Source organism: Anguilla rostrata, unplaced genomic scaffold (assembly GCF_018555375.3).
Source record: "Anguilla rostrata isolate EN2019 unplaced genomic scaffold, ASM1855537v3 scaf0098, whole genome shotgun sequence".
In the NCBI taxonomy this organism is placed as follows: domain Eukaryota; kingdom Metazoa; phylum Chordata; class Actinopteri; order Anguilliformes; family Anguillidae; genus Anguilla; species Anguilla rostrata.
Window position 1 is genome coordinate 1 of NW_026985670.1, and position 16,042 is coordinate 16,042.

A 16,042-nucleotide genomic window follows, 5' to 3' on the forward strand; every position below is an offset into this window, starting at 1 on the left:
TATTAAAAACAATACTTGGCTTAATGATAGACGGGAATATGTTGGATAACTCACAGGCATTGATTGGTCTGAGCTGCAACGTCACACACTGGTGTGTATTTTTACATAGCCGTGTCATTATAAAAGAGTCAAACAGAGAAATATCTCATTCAGTCACCCAGATGGTGTATGACTCAGAAAGCCTCCTGTAGGAAAAAAAGCCTTTCAGAAGAAACTATTAAATATTTGGAAGATTGATAGCGTACTGTATGTGTTATCTATATTTTTAACTTTATTATTTTTTATTTATAATATTTTTAACTTTCTCATTCTTGTACATCGTGGTATTCTATAAGTCTTTTAAAAAAATTCTTTAAGTAATGCAGCCAGCTTTAAATCTGTTATTACGATGGTAATTCAAGATCAGTTCTGCTTCCATGGCCGCATAATTAATATGGACACATTTTTTATTTCATGACATTTGACTGTATTGTGCAGAAATGTATTGTGCAAAGAAAATATAGTAGGTTTTTAGAAAAAGTGCAAACAATGGAAACTGAATAATTTTTTGGCATGAAATATAGAAGTTAAAGGAAGATCTTGGACAATTACAAGGAACTTCAACCAAGCACACTACGACTGTTTAAGGGTAAATGCAATTCAATCAAACACTTTGGATCAATTCAGTGCTGTTTCTATAGGGGATACTTTGCTGTCTGAATTTCACTACAAAAACCATAAATAAGACATTTGTAGATATCGTAAATGTAAATCTTGTTTTTAAATTATCTTCATATGTAAATTCTGCATAAATGAAAAAAGACTCTCAAATGTTCATGCTTCACCAACACCGTATGTTAATTTACTTTGAGTATCGGTAGAATTTAACTTCTCAGTTTTAAAATATGTTCACAAACCCTTACATTCTTCTCCACAGCACTGACTCTACATCCAAGTGACCATGGAGAATGTGTCAGCTGTGACATCCTTCATAATGACAGCATACATTGAACTGGAAGCTTATAGATATTTATACTTCCTGTGTTTCCTTATTTTATACATTCTAATATTATTGTTCAATTCTGTTTTAATTTTGGCAATTTACACTGCAAAAGGTCTGCATGAACCTATGTATTTGTTTATATGTAACTTAGCAGTGAATGGACTGTATGGTAGCACAGTTTTATTACCATCAATGCTTGGCCATTTGTCATCTCAGAATTATGAAAGATCTCTGACCCATTGTCTGTTACAGATATACTGCTTATTCCTGTATGGTATAGTTGAATTTACTATTTTAACAGTGATGAGCTATGACCGTTATGTTGCTATCTGTCACCCATTACACTATCACCTCCTCATGTCCCCTAGAAAGGTTACTGCAGCCATTGTATTATCCTGGGTTGTTCCCTGTCTTTACTTTGCCCTTTATTTCATATTAACAACTGCCCAACTGTCATTCTGTGACAGGTATATAGAAAAAGTGTATTGTTCAAATTTTCATTTACAGAAATTGTCTTGTTTTGACACGAGTGTTGACAACATTGTTGGAATGGCGTTAATTATAGTGTGTCCTGGTCTGCCGATTATCCTGATACTATTTTCCTACGCACAAATACTCAGAATCTGCCTCTTTGCTTCTAAGGAATCTCAAATGAAAGCTCTTCAAACATGCACGCCACACTTAGTGACTGTGATGAACTATTCTGTGGGAGTCTTATTTGAGCTTGTGGAGAGTTCATTTAACATGAGTGTGGTAGGGTGGGCGTGGTTTTGCGTTGGCTGCAGAGAGAGAGTGGGCGGGGCGGCTCTCGGAACTCTGCGCCACGGCTGTTGGGGTTTATTAATCAGCACGGATAGTTAATTGTTTGATTGATTGACAATGTGCTGATTACCTCGACAGTGAGCCTGGACGTTTAAAAGCGGCTCGACGGAGAGAGAAGGGAGAGAACTGGAGGAGGAAGAAGAGCTGACGGGCAGTCAGCCGTGAATTGGAACCGATACCTTGTGTATTGTGTATTGTGTATTGCGTATTGCGAACAGAAAGCCGCGTGGCGGCCGGAAAATAAAAAGACGCAGTCGCGTCCTGAAAAAGAACTTGTCTCTCTCTCATCTCTCAAACGAGCGGTAGCACTCAGTTTGCTACAGTGGTGGCCCGTGCGGGGGGACGGCAGGAAGAGAGAGAGAGAGAAGGTCAGAGATGGACCCAAACCGAAGCGAGACGGCGCAGCCTCTCGTAGCGCTGGCGAGGATGCTGGAGGGGATGGCCCAGATGCAGGAGCGGCAGGCGGCCGTACACGCAGAGCAGATGGAGGCTCTGCGTGCACAAGCCTCCCTCCAGACCCAGGCGCTGCGACAGCTGGCTGCCGCCGGGGAAACCAGCTCCCGGGACCCGCCGTCCCGATCCCCTCTCCGGATCCACATACCAAAAATGACCGCCGACGATGACATCCAGGCCTTCGTGGAAAGTTTTGAGGTGGCAGCGGAGGCGTGTCAGTGGCCCCACGAGGAGTGGGTTGTACACCTCCTGCCCCTTTTAACTGGGGAAGCCCAGCAGGCGGCGCATGGACTGCCGCCCGGAGCCCGGGCGGATTACAAGATTGTGAAGAGGGCGATCCTGGACCGGCTGGGCTGCAGCCCGGAGGATTACCGGCGCCGGTTCCGGACGGCGAAACTGGTGGCGGAGGACCGTCCCTTCGCATACGCCCAAAGGCTGACCCACATGGCCCGGCGTTGGCTGCAGCCAGAGACCCGGTCCGCCGGGGGCGTGGTGGAGCAGGTTATACTGGAACAGTTCCTGGAAGGGTTGCCGGAGGGAACGGCCAATTGGGTGCGCTGCCATCGCCCGACCAACCTAGAGGGGGCGGTTACCCTGGCGGAGGACCACTTAGTGCTATACCCCAGCGCCCAGCAGCAAGCACGGCCGGAACCGGCGCCTAGGAGGAGACCCCCTCCTCGGGCTGGCCCCTTCCCTGTCCCCCGGGCTCTGCCCCCTCCCTTGCCTCCAACTAATCCCCCCTTTTTTCCGATTCCCTCTCCAGGTCCAGGCTCAGTGGCGGGGGGCTCCGGCTCGCAGAGGGCGCCTCAGACGCTCGGACCGGGGTGTTGGCGGTGCGGACAGCTGGGTCACCTGCGCCGCGATTGTCCACTTATGGAAGTGGGGCAGGTGGTCCGGGTGGTCGGGCCGCCCACTTCCGCTCCCGATCAGGAGGGAGCGTACTGCATCCCGGTAAGGGTGCAAGGGAGTGAACACCGGGCGCTGTTGGATTCAGGGGCTATGCAGTCCCTGATCCAGCAAAACCTGGTTCGAACCGAGGCATTGGTAAAGGCACCCTGGGTTTCCATTCGGTGTGTGCATGGAGATGTGCACAAGTATCCGGTAGTACCCGTGGAAATTTGTTACCAGGGAAAAACGCATATTGTGAAGGCTGCGGTTAGCTCCCGGCTTGCGCATCCCCTAATCTTGGGTACTGATTGGGCGGGGTTTAGGGAGGTCTCTAGAAACATACTGGGGTTGCGATCACGACCGATAGGGAAGTGTGACGTGTGTGCTGTTGACGGTGGTGACGCAGGGCCGTCCGACACGGCCGGGGCGGGGAGGGACCCAGGCGAGCCTCCGGTTGAGACTCCCGGGGTCCTGTATTCCAACCCGCGGAGGATTTCCCACTCGAGCAGTCTCGGGACGACACCTTACGCTTTGCCTATGACCAAGTGATGCGGATTGATGGTCAGCAGGTGCGCCCCGATGCAGTACTCTCTCACCCTTATTTTTCTATTATTAGGGACAGGTTGTATCGAGTGTGTCGTGACGCTCAGACCGGTGAAGAAACAACCCAGTTGTTGGTACCCAGAAACCGCCGGGAAATGGTTTTCCAGGCGGCTCATTACAACCCCATGGCGGGGCACTTAGGGTATGATAAGTCACTACACCGAATAATGGCTCGGTTTTACTGGCCGGGCATTTGGGCGGACGTACGTCGGTGGTGTGCGTCCTGTCCCGAATGTCAATTAGTGAACCCCCCGGCCACCCCAAAAGCGCCGTTGCGCCCACTACCCTTAATAGAGGTTCCCTTTGACCGAATTGCTATGGACCTCATCGGGCCATTTGAACGGAGCACCCAGGGATACCGTTTCGTGTTGGTCTTGGTGGATTATGCTGACCCGGTATCCCGAAGCAGTGCCGTTGCGCAATATTTCAGCTAAGAGTGTTGCGCAAGCTCTGTTTCAAATTATCTCCCGGGTCGGAATCCCGAAAGAGATTCTGACTGATCAGGGCACTTCGTTTATGTCACGTACACTAAATGAGCTATACGGATTACTGGGCGTCCGCTCTATTAGAACCAGTGTATACCATCCCCAAACAGATGGGCTTGTGGAGCGGTTTAATAGAACTCTGAAGTCCATGATTCGAAAGTTCATTCACGACGATAGCCGAAATTGGGATAAGTGGTTAGTCCCTCTATTATTTGCAGTGCGGGAGGTTCCCCAGGCCTCCACGGGATTTTCTCCCTTTGAACTGTTATTCGGTAGAAAACCTCGGGGAATATTGGACCTAGTTAAAGAAAGCTGGGAGGACGGTCCAAGCCCCAGCAAAAATGAGTTGCAATACGTTATGGACCTGCGAGCAAAACTCCATACACTGGGTCGGTTGTCACGGGAGAATTTGCTCGAGGCTCAGGAACGTCAGCAGAGGCACTACAATAGAGGGACGAAACTACGTCAATTCTCGCCGGGAGATAAAGTCCTGGTATTACTTCCAACCTCCAGTACAAAATTACTCGCCAAGTGGCAAGGGCCCTTCGTGGTCACACGACGAGTTGGGGAGGTTGACTATGAGGTGGAGCGTGCTGATAGAGAGGGAGCGAAACAGATTTATCACCTCAATTTATTAAAAGCCTGGAAAGAGGTGGTGGCTGTTTCTCTGGTAACGGTGGATCAGGAGAGGGACGAGCTGGGCCGGAGGTAGTAAATTCAATCAATCAGACCCCACCCCTTTCAGATAGCCACCTCTCGCCAAGTCAGAGAGCAGACCTTGCCATGTTGCAAAAACGGTTTGCGGATGTGTTTTCTCCCCTACCAGGACGCACGAACCTCATACACCACCATATCGACACCCCCCCGGGAGTAACGGTACGTTCCCGCCCCTATAGACTGCCGGAGCACAAAAAGAAATTGGTGCAGGCAGAAATAAAGGCCATGCTGGAGTTGGGTGTAATAGAGGAGTCCCACAGTGCTTGGAATAGCCCCATCGTGCTGGTAAGTAAGCCGGATGGCTCTATTCGGTTCTGTGTGGATTATAGGAAAGTGAATGCTGTGTCACATTTTGATGCCTATCCTATGCCTAGGGTCGACGAACTCCTGGATCGGCTGGGCACGGCTCGTTTTTCTCGACACTGGATCTGACTAAGGGCTATTGGCAGATTCCCTTGTCTGCAAAGTCCAAAGAGAAATCGGCTTTCTCCGCTCCGGACGGTTTGTACCAATTCCGAACACTTCCGTTTGGGTTATTCGGGGCCCCAGCCACCTTCCAGCGCCTGATGGATCGGCTGCTGCGTCCGCATGCTGCGTATGCTGCTGCCTATCTGGATGATGTTATCATCCACAGTAGCAGCTGGGCACAGCATATGCGGCATGTGGGGGCGGTGCTCGAGTCCTTGAGGCAGGCGGGGCTCACGGCTAACCCAAAGAAGTGTGCGATTGGCCGAGCGGAGGTACGGTATTTGGGGTACCACTTGGGAAGTGGACAGGTGCGACCTCTGGTGGATAAAACCGCGGCGATTGCGACCTGTCCACGACCCAAGACGAAAAAAGAGGTAAGGAGGTTCTTGGGGTTGGCCGGCTACTATAGACGGTTTATTCCGGCGTTTTCACAGCTGACCAGCCCCTTGACTGATTTAACTCGCAAAGGTGCCTCAGATCCGGTCCAGTGGACGGAGCCGTGCCAGCGAGCGTTTGAGAGGGTAAAGGAAGCCCTCTGCGGGGAGCCGCTCTTGTTCACCCCTAATTTCTCTCTTCCTTTTATCCTGCAGACCGACGCATCGGACAGAGGGCTGGGGGCTGTTTTGACCCAGCAGGTGGAGGGAGTCGACCGCCCGGTGCTGTACCTCAGCCGCAAACTATCCCAGCGGGAGGCGAGGTACAGCACGGTAGAAAAGGAGTGCCTTGCCATCCGGTGGGCGGTCGGGTCCCTGCGCTACTACCTGCTGGGTCGCCCATTCACCCTCTGTTCGGACCACGCTCCCCTCCAATGGCTCCACCGCATGAAGGATACCAACCCGCGAATCACCCGGTGGTATCTGGCTCTACAACCCTTTAATTTTAAGGTGGTTCATAGGCCGGGGGCGCAGATGGTGGTGGCGGACTTCCTCTCTCGCCCCGAAGGGGGTGGGGGGGGGGTCGGTCATCGGCCGGATGGCTCCCCGGCCTAAGTCGGGCGGTGGGGGTATGTGGTAGGGTGGGCGTGGTTTTGCGTTGGCTGCAGAGAGAGAGTGGGCGGGGCGGCTCTCGGAACTCTGCGCCACGGCTGTTGGGGTTTATTAATCAGCACGGATAGTTAATTGTTTGATTGATTGACAATGTGCTGATTACCTCGACAGTGAGCCTGGACGTTTAAAAGCGGCTCGACGGAGAGAGAAGCGAGAGAACTGGAGGAGGAAGAAGAGCTGACGGGCAGTCAGCCGTGAATTGGAACCGATACCTTGTGTATTGTGTATTGTGTATTGCGTATTGCGAACAGAAAGCCGCGTGGCGGCCGGAAAATAAAAAGACGCAGTCGCGTCCTGAAAAAGAACTTGTCTCTCTCTCATCTCTCAAACGAGCGGTAGCACTCAGTTTGCTACAATGAGTAACATCCCACACAAAGCTCGCATATTCCTGTCTCTTTACTTTCTGATAATTCCGCCATTGCTTAATCCGGTCATTTATGGAATGAGCATTCACACCATAAGAGTTCAGATTTTCAAGTTGTTCCTTGCTAAAGAAAAAGTAAATTCTCTCAACTCTAGGTGATGATGAAATAATTTAGTTTTTATGTAAATTCATTTGAGCAATGAGTAATCAGAACAGGTTAAGTTAAATGGATAGTTAATTTTCTGGAGTTTTATTGATCATTCTGCTAATATTATTTCAGGTTTGTGGGAGTTTTTCCCCCCAATTCATCCAGGCAGTTTTGTTAAATCCACTCCAAACTTTATCCTGGTGTTGTATTCATCATGGAGTGCGACTGGAAAGAGATATCTGGTTTCATCCAGTATTTAAAGTATGTGTAGTCACTACAGAAAATACAAAATGACTTTTGGATTCCTTTGTTGTGTTCCTTATGTCCTTTAGGTTTACTCAGTCCCATAGGTACAAACTGGTAACCGTTGGTACAAATGTGCTCTTTATTTAAAGCTTTTAACCCTGTCGGTACTGTATATAGTTTCAGAGATAACGGTCTACGTTCTGCTTTAAAGAAAAAGAACTCACTCCATGCCACTTTTATTGTTATATCAATACACTGTTTGCTTGTTCAGTTCACTCCCTATTTTCTAGCTTGTCATTCATCAACCAACAACACATCAGACTCTAATTGTGTGTGACCCACTCAAAAACACATTCCAACAACCACCTATCACAACAAAAAAGGCAGGGGTGGGGGACTTAGAGGCTCAGATGGGGACACTGCATTATGTAATAAAATAATACAGCCTGTATTATAGCCTAAATGGAGACAGCTCTCGCACCCAGACCCGAGAGGTGAGTGGTGCTATGGTGGAGTCAGTTTATTGCAGAAGGAGATCGGGAAAAATAGCTGTAGCAGTAAAATAGTAGGCACTGCATTTGTAAGGTTTTTAATTAAGTAGTAGTAGTGGTTGGTAGAATCAATGGCAAAACCAAAGGGTTAAACTTCACATAACATAACATGATGATGAGAACAGGCCATTCAGCCCAAACAGTGCTTGCTGTTTTCCTAACAAAATTGTTCCTAGTGCTCTGATGACCTACAGGCTGGATAATATGTAACACCGTGTCAAGCCCGGTCTCGAAACCCCCCCCAACATAGACTGGGGTGTGCTTTTTAAATTTAGTCATTTAATTGAAAATGAATTTTAAGGGTGTAAATGTACACATTCCTCTGCATTCGACCTAAATGTGAGAAAATATTAAATACCATTCATTCCCCTTCAACAAAAGATTACATAATGTAGAGCACCAAAAACCATTCAAGAATGATTACATGAAAATATTACATATTTAGGTATGTGTACCATAGTGTGGCACAATGTTTTGCATTCTTTTTGCAATGTTTCATTAAACCATTCTGAAACCATTATAATAGACATATTATATGATGTATAATGGACAAAACACATTTAATTCATTTTGGGGAGATTTTGGATGGGTTTCTGGACTAGAAATCTTTGAACCATAGACTGATGAAAAGATAGTAATTCCCTAGTGAAAATGATGCAAAAGTGAATTTCATGAGTCAAAACAGTTGATTTGTAGTGAAATATATGATTGTTTAGACATTTTGGGATAGATTTGGAGACACCAAGGGACACATCATGGTACACAGTGTACTTGCTTTCTGACAACATTTGTAGCCGCTAATGTGGTCTTGAAATTCAGTTGTGTAAATCGTCGTCTGTTGTGCAAGCAGTAGGCTATTCATTTAACAAAACAGTAGCAAGTTCCCACTTTGTAAAGTAGGCCTCATGATGTCCAGCAAACGAAAGTGGTAAGTTAAGGCCTAAAATAGAAAGCGCTATGAAACCCTCGACAAAAGATTGCTAATAGGCTATATTCCTGAAGGCTGTAACATATAGCCGTAACAAACACCACAGCCAATGCCATTATCTAACGTAATAACCTAGTATTAATTATTCCTCCTCCCTCCAGGTTTACGATTGTAAGCACATCCTCTCCCCTGCAGTTTGATGAATGCAAAAACAGATAAGCTTAATTTATGATAGGATTGGATCACTTACAATCTTTGTGATCAGAGTGTCACGGGAGTGGGGGGTTAGGACCCAAACGCAGAGTGAGGGGGAAAAACACAAAACTCCGAACGGTGAATAGAAACCAAGACTTTACTTTACAAAACAGGAACTAAAGCAGGGAACAAAAAGCCTCGCAGGGCAACTCTCAAAAACTACAAAGAAAAACTTCAAAAACACAGGAAACAAAGAAAATCCAAAAGCACGTGGAAAAAAGAACATGAGCAGGAACACACAGGGCAGAAACATGATCAGAGGCACACACGAACAAACACAACCAAGGATCCAGCACCTAAGTCAGGGAGAAGGGAACTTAAATAGACAAGACACTGACGAGACACAGCAGGGCACAATGCACAATCAGGCCACAGAGAGGGAAGGGAAAACGAGACAACCCAAAAACAATAATAGGATAATTGAAAGCAATAATACAATTAAACAGGGGGAGCAGGACACAAAACAGAAGTGCCGCCATCTGGCGGCCCAACAAGGAAAGACAGATGGAAACACAGAACCATGACACAGAGTCTAATTTATTTTCATATGTGAATCCAATCTGACTGCTGTTGTCATTCCAGATGTGTTTTGAAAAACTGGGCCCATAAGTTCAAACTGGAAGAAGTGGTTATTGTGGTTTAATATAACATCATTGTATAAAAACAAGTCTCAGCTTAATGCGATAAGGGGATACGGCAGATACCTCACAGGCATTGATTGGTCTGAGCTGTAACGTCACACGCTGGTGTGTATTTTTACATGGTTGTGTTATTATAAAAGACTCAGAAGAAGAAATATCAATTTCAGCCATCCAGAAGTTCTACATGACCACAGAACTGCAAGCACTTTCAAATATTTATCTGAAGGGAAAAGGGAAAAGACCCCTTCAAAAAAAAGGTAAATCACGTGCATTCTAGTATTCTTTAAGTGATACAGCCTGCTTTAAATTTTATAATAATAATGAAAAAAAGAAGATGAATACAAAGAAATACTAATAATAAACGACCATAAAAAGTCATTGTCATAATTTAATTATATGCAATGTAAATTGTGTTCTTGTAATGTCAAATTAGAATACCTTGATGGACTGTACATAAGGAGCAATATACCTGTGATACATTAAATCACATTTATAGATATTTCAGTCATGAGCCTGACCTAGAGTTGACCGGTCTATTCTCAACATTACATAATCTAATATAACTTCTTATAAATTAACATTTTAGTGCTTACCACAATTGGTGGAATTAGAACAGGATTTGTACTTAACATTACTAAGTTTTTTGTTCTTTCACATGAACATTCTGAGAATGAACTGACCAAGCTGGGTTTGCGATAAAAAAGTATGAGCCTCGCATGTACTCCTCAGCCATATCTGACTGATTGCTGGATGACAGGTTACTTTCGTTATCACTAGAATGTAGGGCTTGTTTCAAATTATGTTCTTATTTAAACGGTAAATAAATAAAAAGCTCTTCAGTGTAAGGGCTTCTTCAACACCATATGTTGATTTAGTTCAGTGTCAGTAGGATGTAAGTCCTCAGTTTTAAAACATTTTCACAAACCCTCACATTCTTCTCCACAGCACTGACTCTACATCCAGGTGACCATGGAAAATGTATCAGCAGTGACATCCTTCATATTGACGGCATACACTGAACTGGAAGATCACAGATATTTATACTTCATATGTTTTCTTCTTTTATACATTATGATTATAGTGGCCAATTCAGTACTAATAACAGTAATATACATTGAGAGAGGTCTGCATGAACCCATGTATTTGTTTATATGTAGCTTAGCTGTGAATGGAATATTTGGGAGCACATCTTTATTACCATCTATGCTTGTCTTTTTGTTGTCTCATAGTTATGAAATATCTCTGACCCAATGTCTGTTACAGATATATTGTTTACACTCATATGCTATAGTTGAATTTACTATTTTAGCAGTGATGAGCTATGACCGGTATGCTGCTATTTGTCACCCATTACACTATCACCTCCTCATGTCTCCTAAGAAGCTATATGCAGCTATTACATTATCCTGGGTGATTCCCTTCATTTACTTTGCCCTTTTTTTCATAATGACTGTTCAGCTGACATTTTGTGGCAAGATTATTGAAAAAGTGTATTGTGCCAATTTTCCTTTAGTTAAACTGTCTTGTTTTGATACGAATGTTCAGAATATTCTTGGACTGGCATTAACTTTTGTCTCACCTTTAACTCAGATCCTCATGATACTGTTTTCCTATGGACAAATATTCAGAATCTGCCTATTTGCTTCTAAGGAATCTCAAACCAAAGCTATTCGAACATGCACCCCACACTTACTAACTCTGATTAACTTTTCTGTGGGAATCTTATTTGAGGTCATCCAGAGTCGTTTCAACATGAGTCACGTACCTCATAAAGCTCGCATATTCCTATCTGTACACATGGTCATATTTCCCCCATTGTTCAATCCTGTAATTTATGGAATTAGCATTCAAGCCATTAAAGATCAGATTTTTAGATGGTTTAGCAGTAAAAAAATAAGTGAACCCCACCCAATGTGATTATTAATGTAATTTACATTTTGTTCGTAACGCTGTACCCTGTATCACTTGGGTTGCCAGATGCCAGATTTTGGGCTGGAATTTCCCGTTTTCTAATTATTTGTAGGTCCAGTTTGTAGTCCCAACTGGACAATATAAATACCCAGTCAGGATAACTGAAATTTGACTGCTAGTATGCAACCAGTTTCTTCAATGTCCACTGTAACAGTTTTTCCTTACTTAACCCCTCCCCCCTCCCCAAACCCTGATCAGTTAATTAAAATCTCGCCTATTTGTGCATGCTTGATTTTCGGTTTTGATTCATTCTCATTCTGGCAACCCTATGCATTACAAAGTAATTTAAAAGACGCTGTAACATGAAGAATAACAGAAATGTTGAAAATTTCTTGTCTGCATATTGCTTGGTTTATACATATTTAAAATATCTGTACTGTGAAGTATTAAAATGCTTTCAGTGACCAGGATTTTTTGTAACATAGACCACACCTACTTAGTTTTGCCACAACCAGTCAAACAAAATCATTTGTAATAGCAAGCACTAACACGGGGACACCCACTTTTAAAAAATAAATTTTAAAAACTGCAGGCCTCAAATTTACACCTAGAAGCACACATTGTGAATGATGAGTGATTTATATTATATTATATTGATTAAAGCGTTGTCACAATATTTCCCTCTCCGTCTTGTTTTTATTATTACTTAACAGGAACCTTGGTTTTGTTTGTTGATTTTATAAAAAATGTTTTTACCTTGGTTGATGGGTTAAACAACGGCTTGGCTGAATACTCGATTCTGATTGGTCTAAGGTTGGGCATCATTTCTCAGTAAAGGGACACCTCGGCCTTTTAACAGTTCTAAAATCAATGCGCTACAAAATTCAGCATTCTAAAGCAGTTTAAACAGCAACATTATTCTTTCACTTTTTAATTGTTTTTACATCCCCTGCCCTTTTCAATTGCCCAATTTCACAATTGATGGAAACGTTGAATCACGTTTCTAATTACTGTTGCTAGTTTTATTTATGGTTGCCAACCATCCCGCAAAATATGGAATCAACTGCAAAATACGGCCAACTGCGAGTGGACGACTTGAATCGGCTGCAATGGCGAGCACCGGCATCAGACGTTCTGAGACGAGTGGATCACACTGCTGCAACTCCCCTCAGCAACACTCTAAACGGTTTTGTTGCGTCGCAAATCTTTGGTCTGAACTAGGCTTTAAGGCCAGTTCAGATCAATGATTCGCAACGAGACGAAACGGTTTTAGAATGTTGCAGAGAAAACTGCAGTGGTGTGAACTGGTTATATAATATACACTGTTTCTGTAATACACACTCATTTGTGAAGCCTGGGTACCTTCCAGAATAGCTGTGTGTAATACCACACATGCCGTTTACACTGTTGTCCCCCTTTGTAGTACAATATGGCTTGCTTGACAATTAATTAATCAAATAGGCAACAGAGTAAGCTTTCTAACTATGTATAACATGTCTAATTTTCCTTTTGGAATAGTGTTATATAGCTCAGCGCAACCAAAAGTTTTATGTCATCATTGCCGCCTTACCCATTCACTCTGTGGTAGCAGTAAAAGACACTGCACCCAGTGAAACGTTATCAATGAGTTTAATAATTTCTTGGAAAATATTATTATTCTTGAGAACTTCTGAGCAGGGCTAAGGCATATGTTTGCTGATAGACCGAGCTGATGTCCTGTTTTCTGGACTTAGAAGAGGCCTTTCCAAATCATGTCTAATCAATTGAATTTACCACAGGTGGATTCCAATCAAGTTGTGGAAACATCTCAAGTATGATCAATAGAAACAGGATGCACCTGAGCTCAATTTTGTGTGTCACAGCAAAGGGTCTGAATACTTATGTAAATGTGATACTTCAGTTTTTTTATTTTTAATAAATTTGCTTTGTCATGATGGGTTGATTGTGTGTAGATTGATGAGAATAAAAAAGAATTGAATCAATTTTATAATAAGGCTGTAACATAACAAAAAGTGGAAAAAGGTAAGGAGTCTGAATACTTTCCGAAGGCACTGTATGACCTTTTTTTCTTTGTGCTGGAGGGATATCTTCCTAGGATAGCTTCCTATCTTTCAGGAAACAGCAAATGCTCTGCTGTACACATAGTAGTTATGGCTATTACAGTTAGTTATTACAGTTAGCATGGGCAATGGCTGACCCAAGATCGCAGCTTGTGTCTGCTGTACACATAGCCTTGTTTGAGGTGGGGTTGCTAGGACGATCTTTTTGGCAGAGTTTATGAGAGTTTCAACTATGGGGGGAGGCATTAAGGGGGGGGGTCTGGGGGTCCTCCCCCAGAAAATTCTGAGCATCAAATACTTCATTTCCTGCATTCTGGTTAATTTTTATGCACCAATTTGTGCCTTTTCTGCATCAATTTATGGTGGAAATGTCTTTATTTATGTAAAGGAAAACACAAAATTCCGTTTTTATTTGGGGGGTAATGGTATTATCAAACCATTAAATAGATTTCTATTAGTGCAGCATCTAGTAGACTTCTAATAATGCATAATCTGTTTCCTAGTTTATTTATGACATGATAATGCGGTTATAATGAAGATGTTTTTCCGTACTCTTTATGATTTACTTGTCCGAAGATGGCAGAAGTTACCGATAAAGAATAAATATGACTTTTAGAAGTGAAAGTGTGTGTTTTGCAGGACATTGTAAGTGTGATTTCAAACTAATTAAAAGGTGAACTGACTTAAGGGAATTCTGCAGGTCCTCCAGTTCTAATGGCTGCTGACTGGTGACGTCCACAAGTGAAGGCTATTTTTATATGACCAGCTCCCTATAAAAGGCACAAGAGTGGAGCTGTCCTTTCAGTTATCCAGAAGGTGTCACACACCTGCTGGATAATCACACCCCTAGCACTGCAGGTCTGACGATCAAAGAGATTCTTTTAATAAGAAATTTCACTCCAGGTTTTTTTTTTTCTGAAACATTTTCTTCCATCTTGTGCACCAGTGGTAAGTGTAACACTGTTTCTTCCTCTGTGGTATACGGAAATTAAGTGAAATATTATTTTTGGTACTATCATTTGTGCATATTCTTTGAGAGTTTCCTGATGCCAGTGTTGACATTTTGTCACACATGTCTTAGTGTAATCTTTTCCTGTTGATAAACAACAAATACAATTAATTAATCCATGTTTATTTGTCTCTACACTATGCATTGTACCACCAGGTTACCATGGAAACTACATCAGCTGTGACATCCTTCGTATTGTTGTCATTCACCAAACTGGAAGATTGCAGATATTTATACTTCGTATTTTTCCTTCTTTGATGAGCCTAGGTGAGCTGAAGGCTCTTCTCATCCCCGTGGTCTTATGTGAATTGCTTGTAAACAAATAACTCTAACAGTTAACTCTGGCTGTAAGTCCTCAGTTTTAAAATATGCTTACAAATCTTCACATTCTTCTCCACAGAACTGACTCTACATCCAGGTGATTATGGAAAATTTATCAACTGTGACATCCTTCATTTTGACAGCATACACTGAACTGGAAGATCATAGATATTTATACTTCATATTTTTACTCAACTTGTACATTCTGATATTATTGGTAAATGCAGTTCTAATTGTAGTAATATGCATAGAAAGAGGTTTGCATGGGCCTATGTATTTATTTATATGTAACTTAGCAGTGAATGGAGTGTATGGTAGTACCTCTTTATTACCATCTATGCTTCACCATTTGTTATCTCATAATTATGAAATATCTTGTCCTTTTGTCTATTACAGATATCTGTTTACACACAAAGTTGCAGTTGAATTAAATATTTTATCATGATGAGCTATGACAGATATGTGCCATTTGTCATCCATTACACTATCATCAGATACTGTCTCGTAGAAAAGTTTGCACCCTTATTACATTATCTGGTCTCATGCCCATATTCTTTTTGGACTGTTTTTCATATTAACTGTACAGCAACATTTTGTGATGCAATCATAGAAAAAGTTACTGTCTTAATTTTAATTACTCAAACTGTCTTGTTTTGAAATTTCTTTGGAGAGCAGGTTGGCTTTGTTGTTGCTAGTTTTACTTGTTCCACAGCTGCTCATGATACTATTTTCCTATGCACAAATACTCAGAATCTGCTTGTTTGCTTCTAAGGAATCTCAAGCAAAGCTATTCAACTGCACCCCACACTTACTGGCTGTGATTAATATGTTGGGATGCTTTTTTGAGACCATTCCAAGCCGGTTTCAAGATGATCATATACCATATAAAGCGCGATATTTCCTGTCCCTTTACTTTATGTAATACCCCCTTGTAATTAATCCTTCATTTATGGAATTATATTCAAGCAATCAGAGTTCAGATTTCAAACTCTTTAGTGGTATGAAAAAGTTGGTAATTAAGTAATTTCAAGCTTGTTTCTTTATCACATATTTAAGCCAAATATTCTCATTTGAGTTATTTACTTTTTAGAATCCGTGACACACTCTAATGATGCAGATACAGATATATGTGTGTCATACAGTG

At 42.8% G+C, this 16,042-nt stretch overlaps 3 protein-coding genes and 1 long non-coding RNA gene across 4 annotated transcripts; all 4 read left to right on the plus strand.

The window, feature by feature from the left end:
- The first annotated feature begins 940 nt into the window (after positions 1 to 940).
- On the plus strand, positions 941 to 1,969 carry LOC135246256 (olfactory receptor 1E16-like). The gene is made up of 2 exons (XM_064319756.1): positions 941 to 1,740; positions 1,903 to 1,969. The coding sequence occupies exons 1-2, from the start codon at positions 941 to 943 to the stop codon at positions 1,967 to 1,969; spliced, it is 867 nt and encodes a 288-aa protein (XP_064175826.1).
- A 210-nt stretch (positions 1,970 to 2,179) lies between these two features.
- Positions 2,180 to 6,407, plus strand: LOC135246258 (uncharacterized). The gene is made up of 2 exons (XM_064319758.1): positions 2,180 to 3,208; positions 6,009 to 6,407. The coding sequence occupies exons 1-2, from the start codon at positions 2,180 to 2,182 to the stop codon at positions 6,405 to 6,407; spliced, it is 1,428 nt and encodes a 475-aa protein (XP_064175828.1).
- Positions 6,408 to 10,493: 4,086 nt separating this feature from the next.
- LOC135246257 (olfactory receptor 52Z1P-like) lies at positions 10,494 to 12,056 on the plus strand. Its single transcript, XM_064319757.1, has one exon. The coding sequence runs from the start codon at positions 10,567 to 10,569 to the stop codon at positions 11,512 to 11,514; it is 948 nt and encodes a 315-aa protein (XP_064175827.1). The 5' UTR covers positions 10,494 to 10,566; the 3' UTR covers positions 11,515 to 12,056.
- Positions 12,057 to 13,831: 1,775 nt separating this feature from the next.
- Positions 13,832 to 15,259, plus strand: LOC135246255 (uncharacterized). Its single transcript, XR_010327578.1, has 3 exons — positions 13,832 to 14,516; positions 14,734 to 14,844; positions 14,978 to 15,259. It is a non-coding gene; the product is annotated as an uncharacterized LOC135246255 (long non-coding RNA).
- The last annotated feature ends 783 nt before the right edge of the window (positions 15,260 to 16,042 follow it).

Excerpts from the sequence above, each read along its gene's own strand:
- LOC135246256 (XM_064319756.1), top strand. The coding sequence starts at position 941 with ATGGAGAATGTGTCAGCTGTGACATCCTTCATAATGACAGCATACATT. Across the intron at positions 1,741-1,902 it reads TTTAACATGAGTGTGGTAGG|CGGCTCGACGGAGAGAGAAG; the intron begins GTGGGCGTGGTT and ends GACGTTTAAAAG.
- LOC135246258 (XM_064319758.1), top strand. The coding sequence starts at position 2,180 with ATGGACCCAAACCGAAGCGAGACGGCGCAGCCTCTCGTAGCGCTGGCG. Across the intron at positions 3,209-6,008 it reads AGGGAGCGTACTGCATCCCG|ACCGACGCATCGGACAGAGG; the intron begins GTAAGGGTGCAA and ends TTTATCCTGCAG.
- LOC135246257 (XM_064319757.1), top strand. The coding sequence starts at position 10,567 with ATGGAAAATGTATCAGCAGTGACATCCTTCATATTGACGGCATACACT.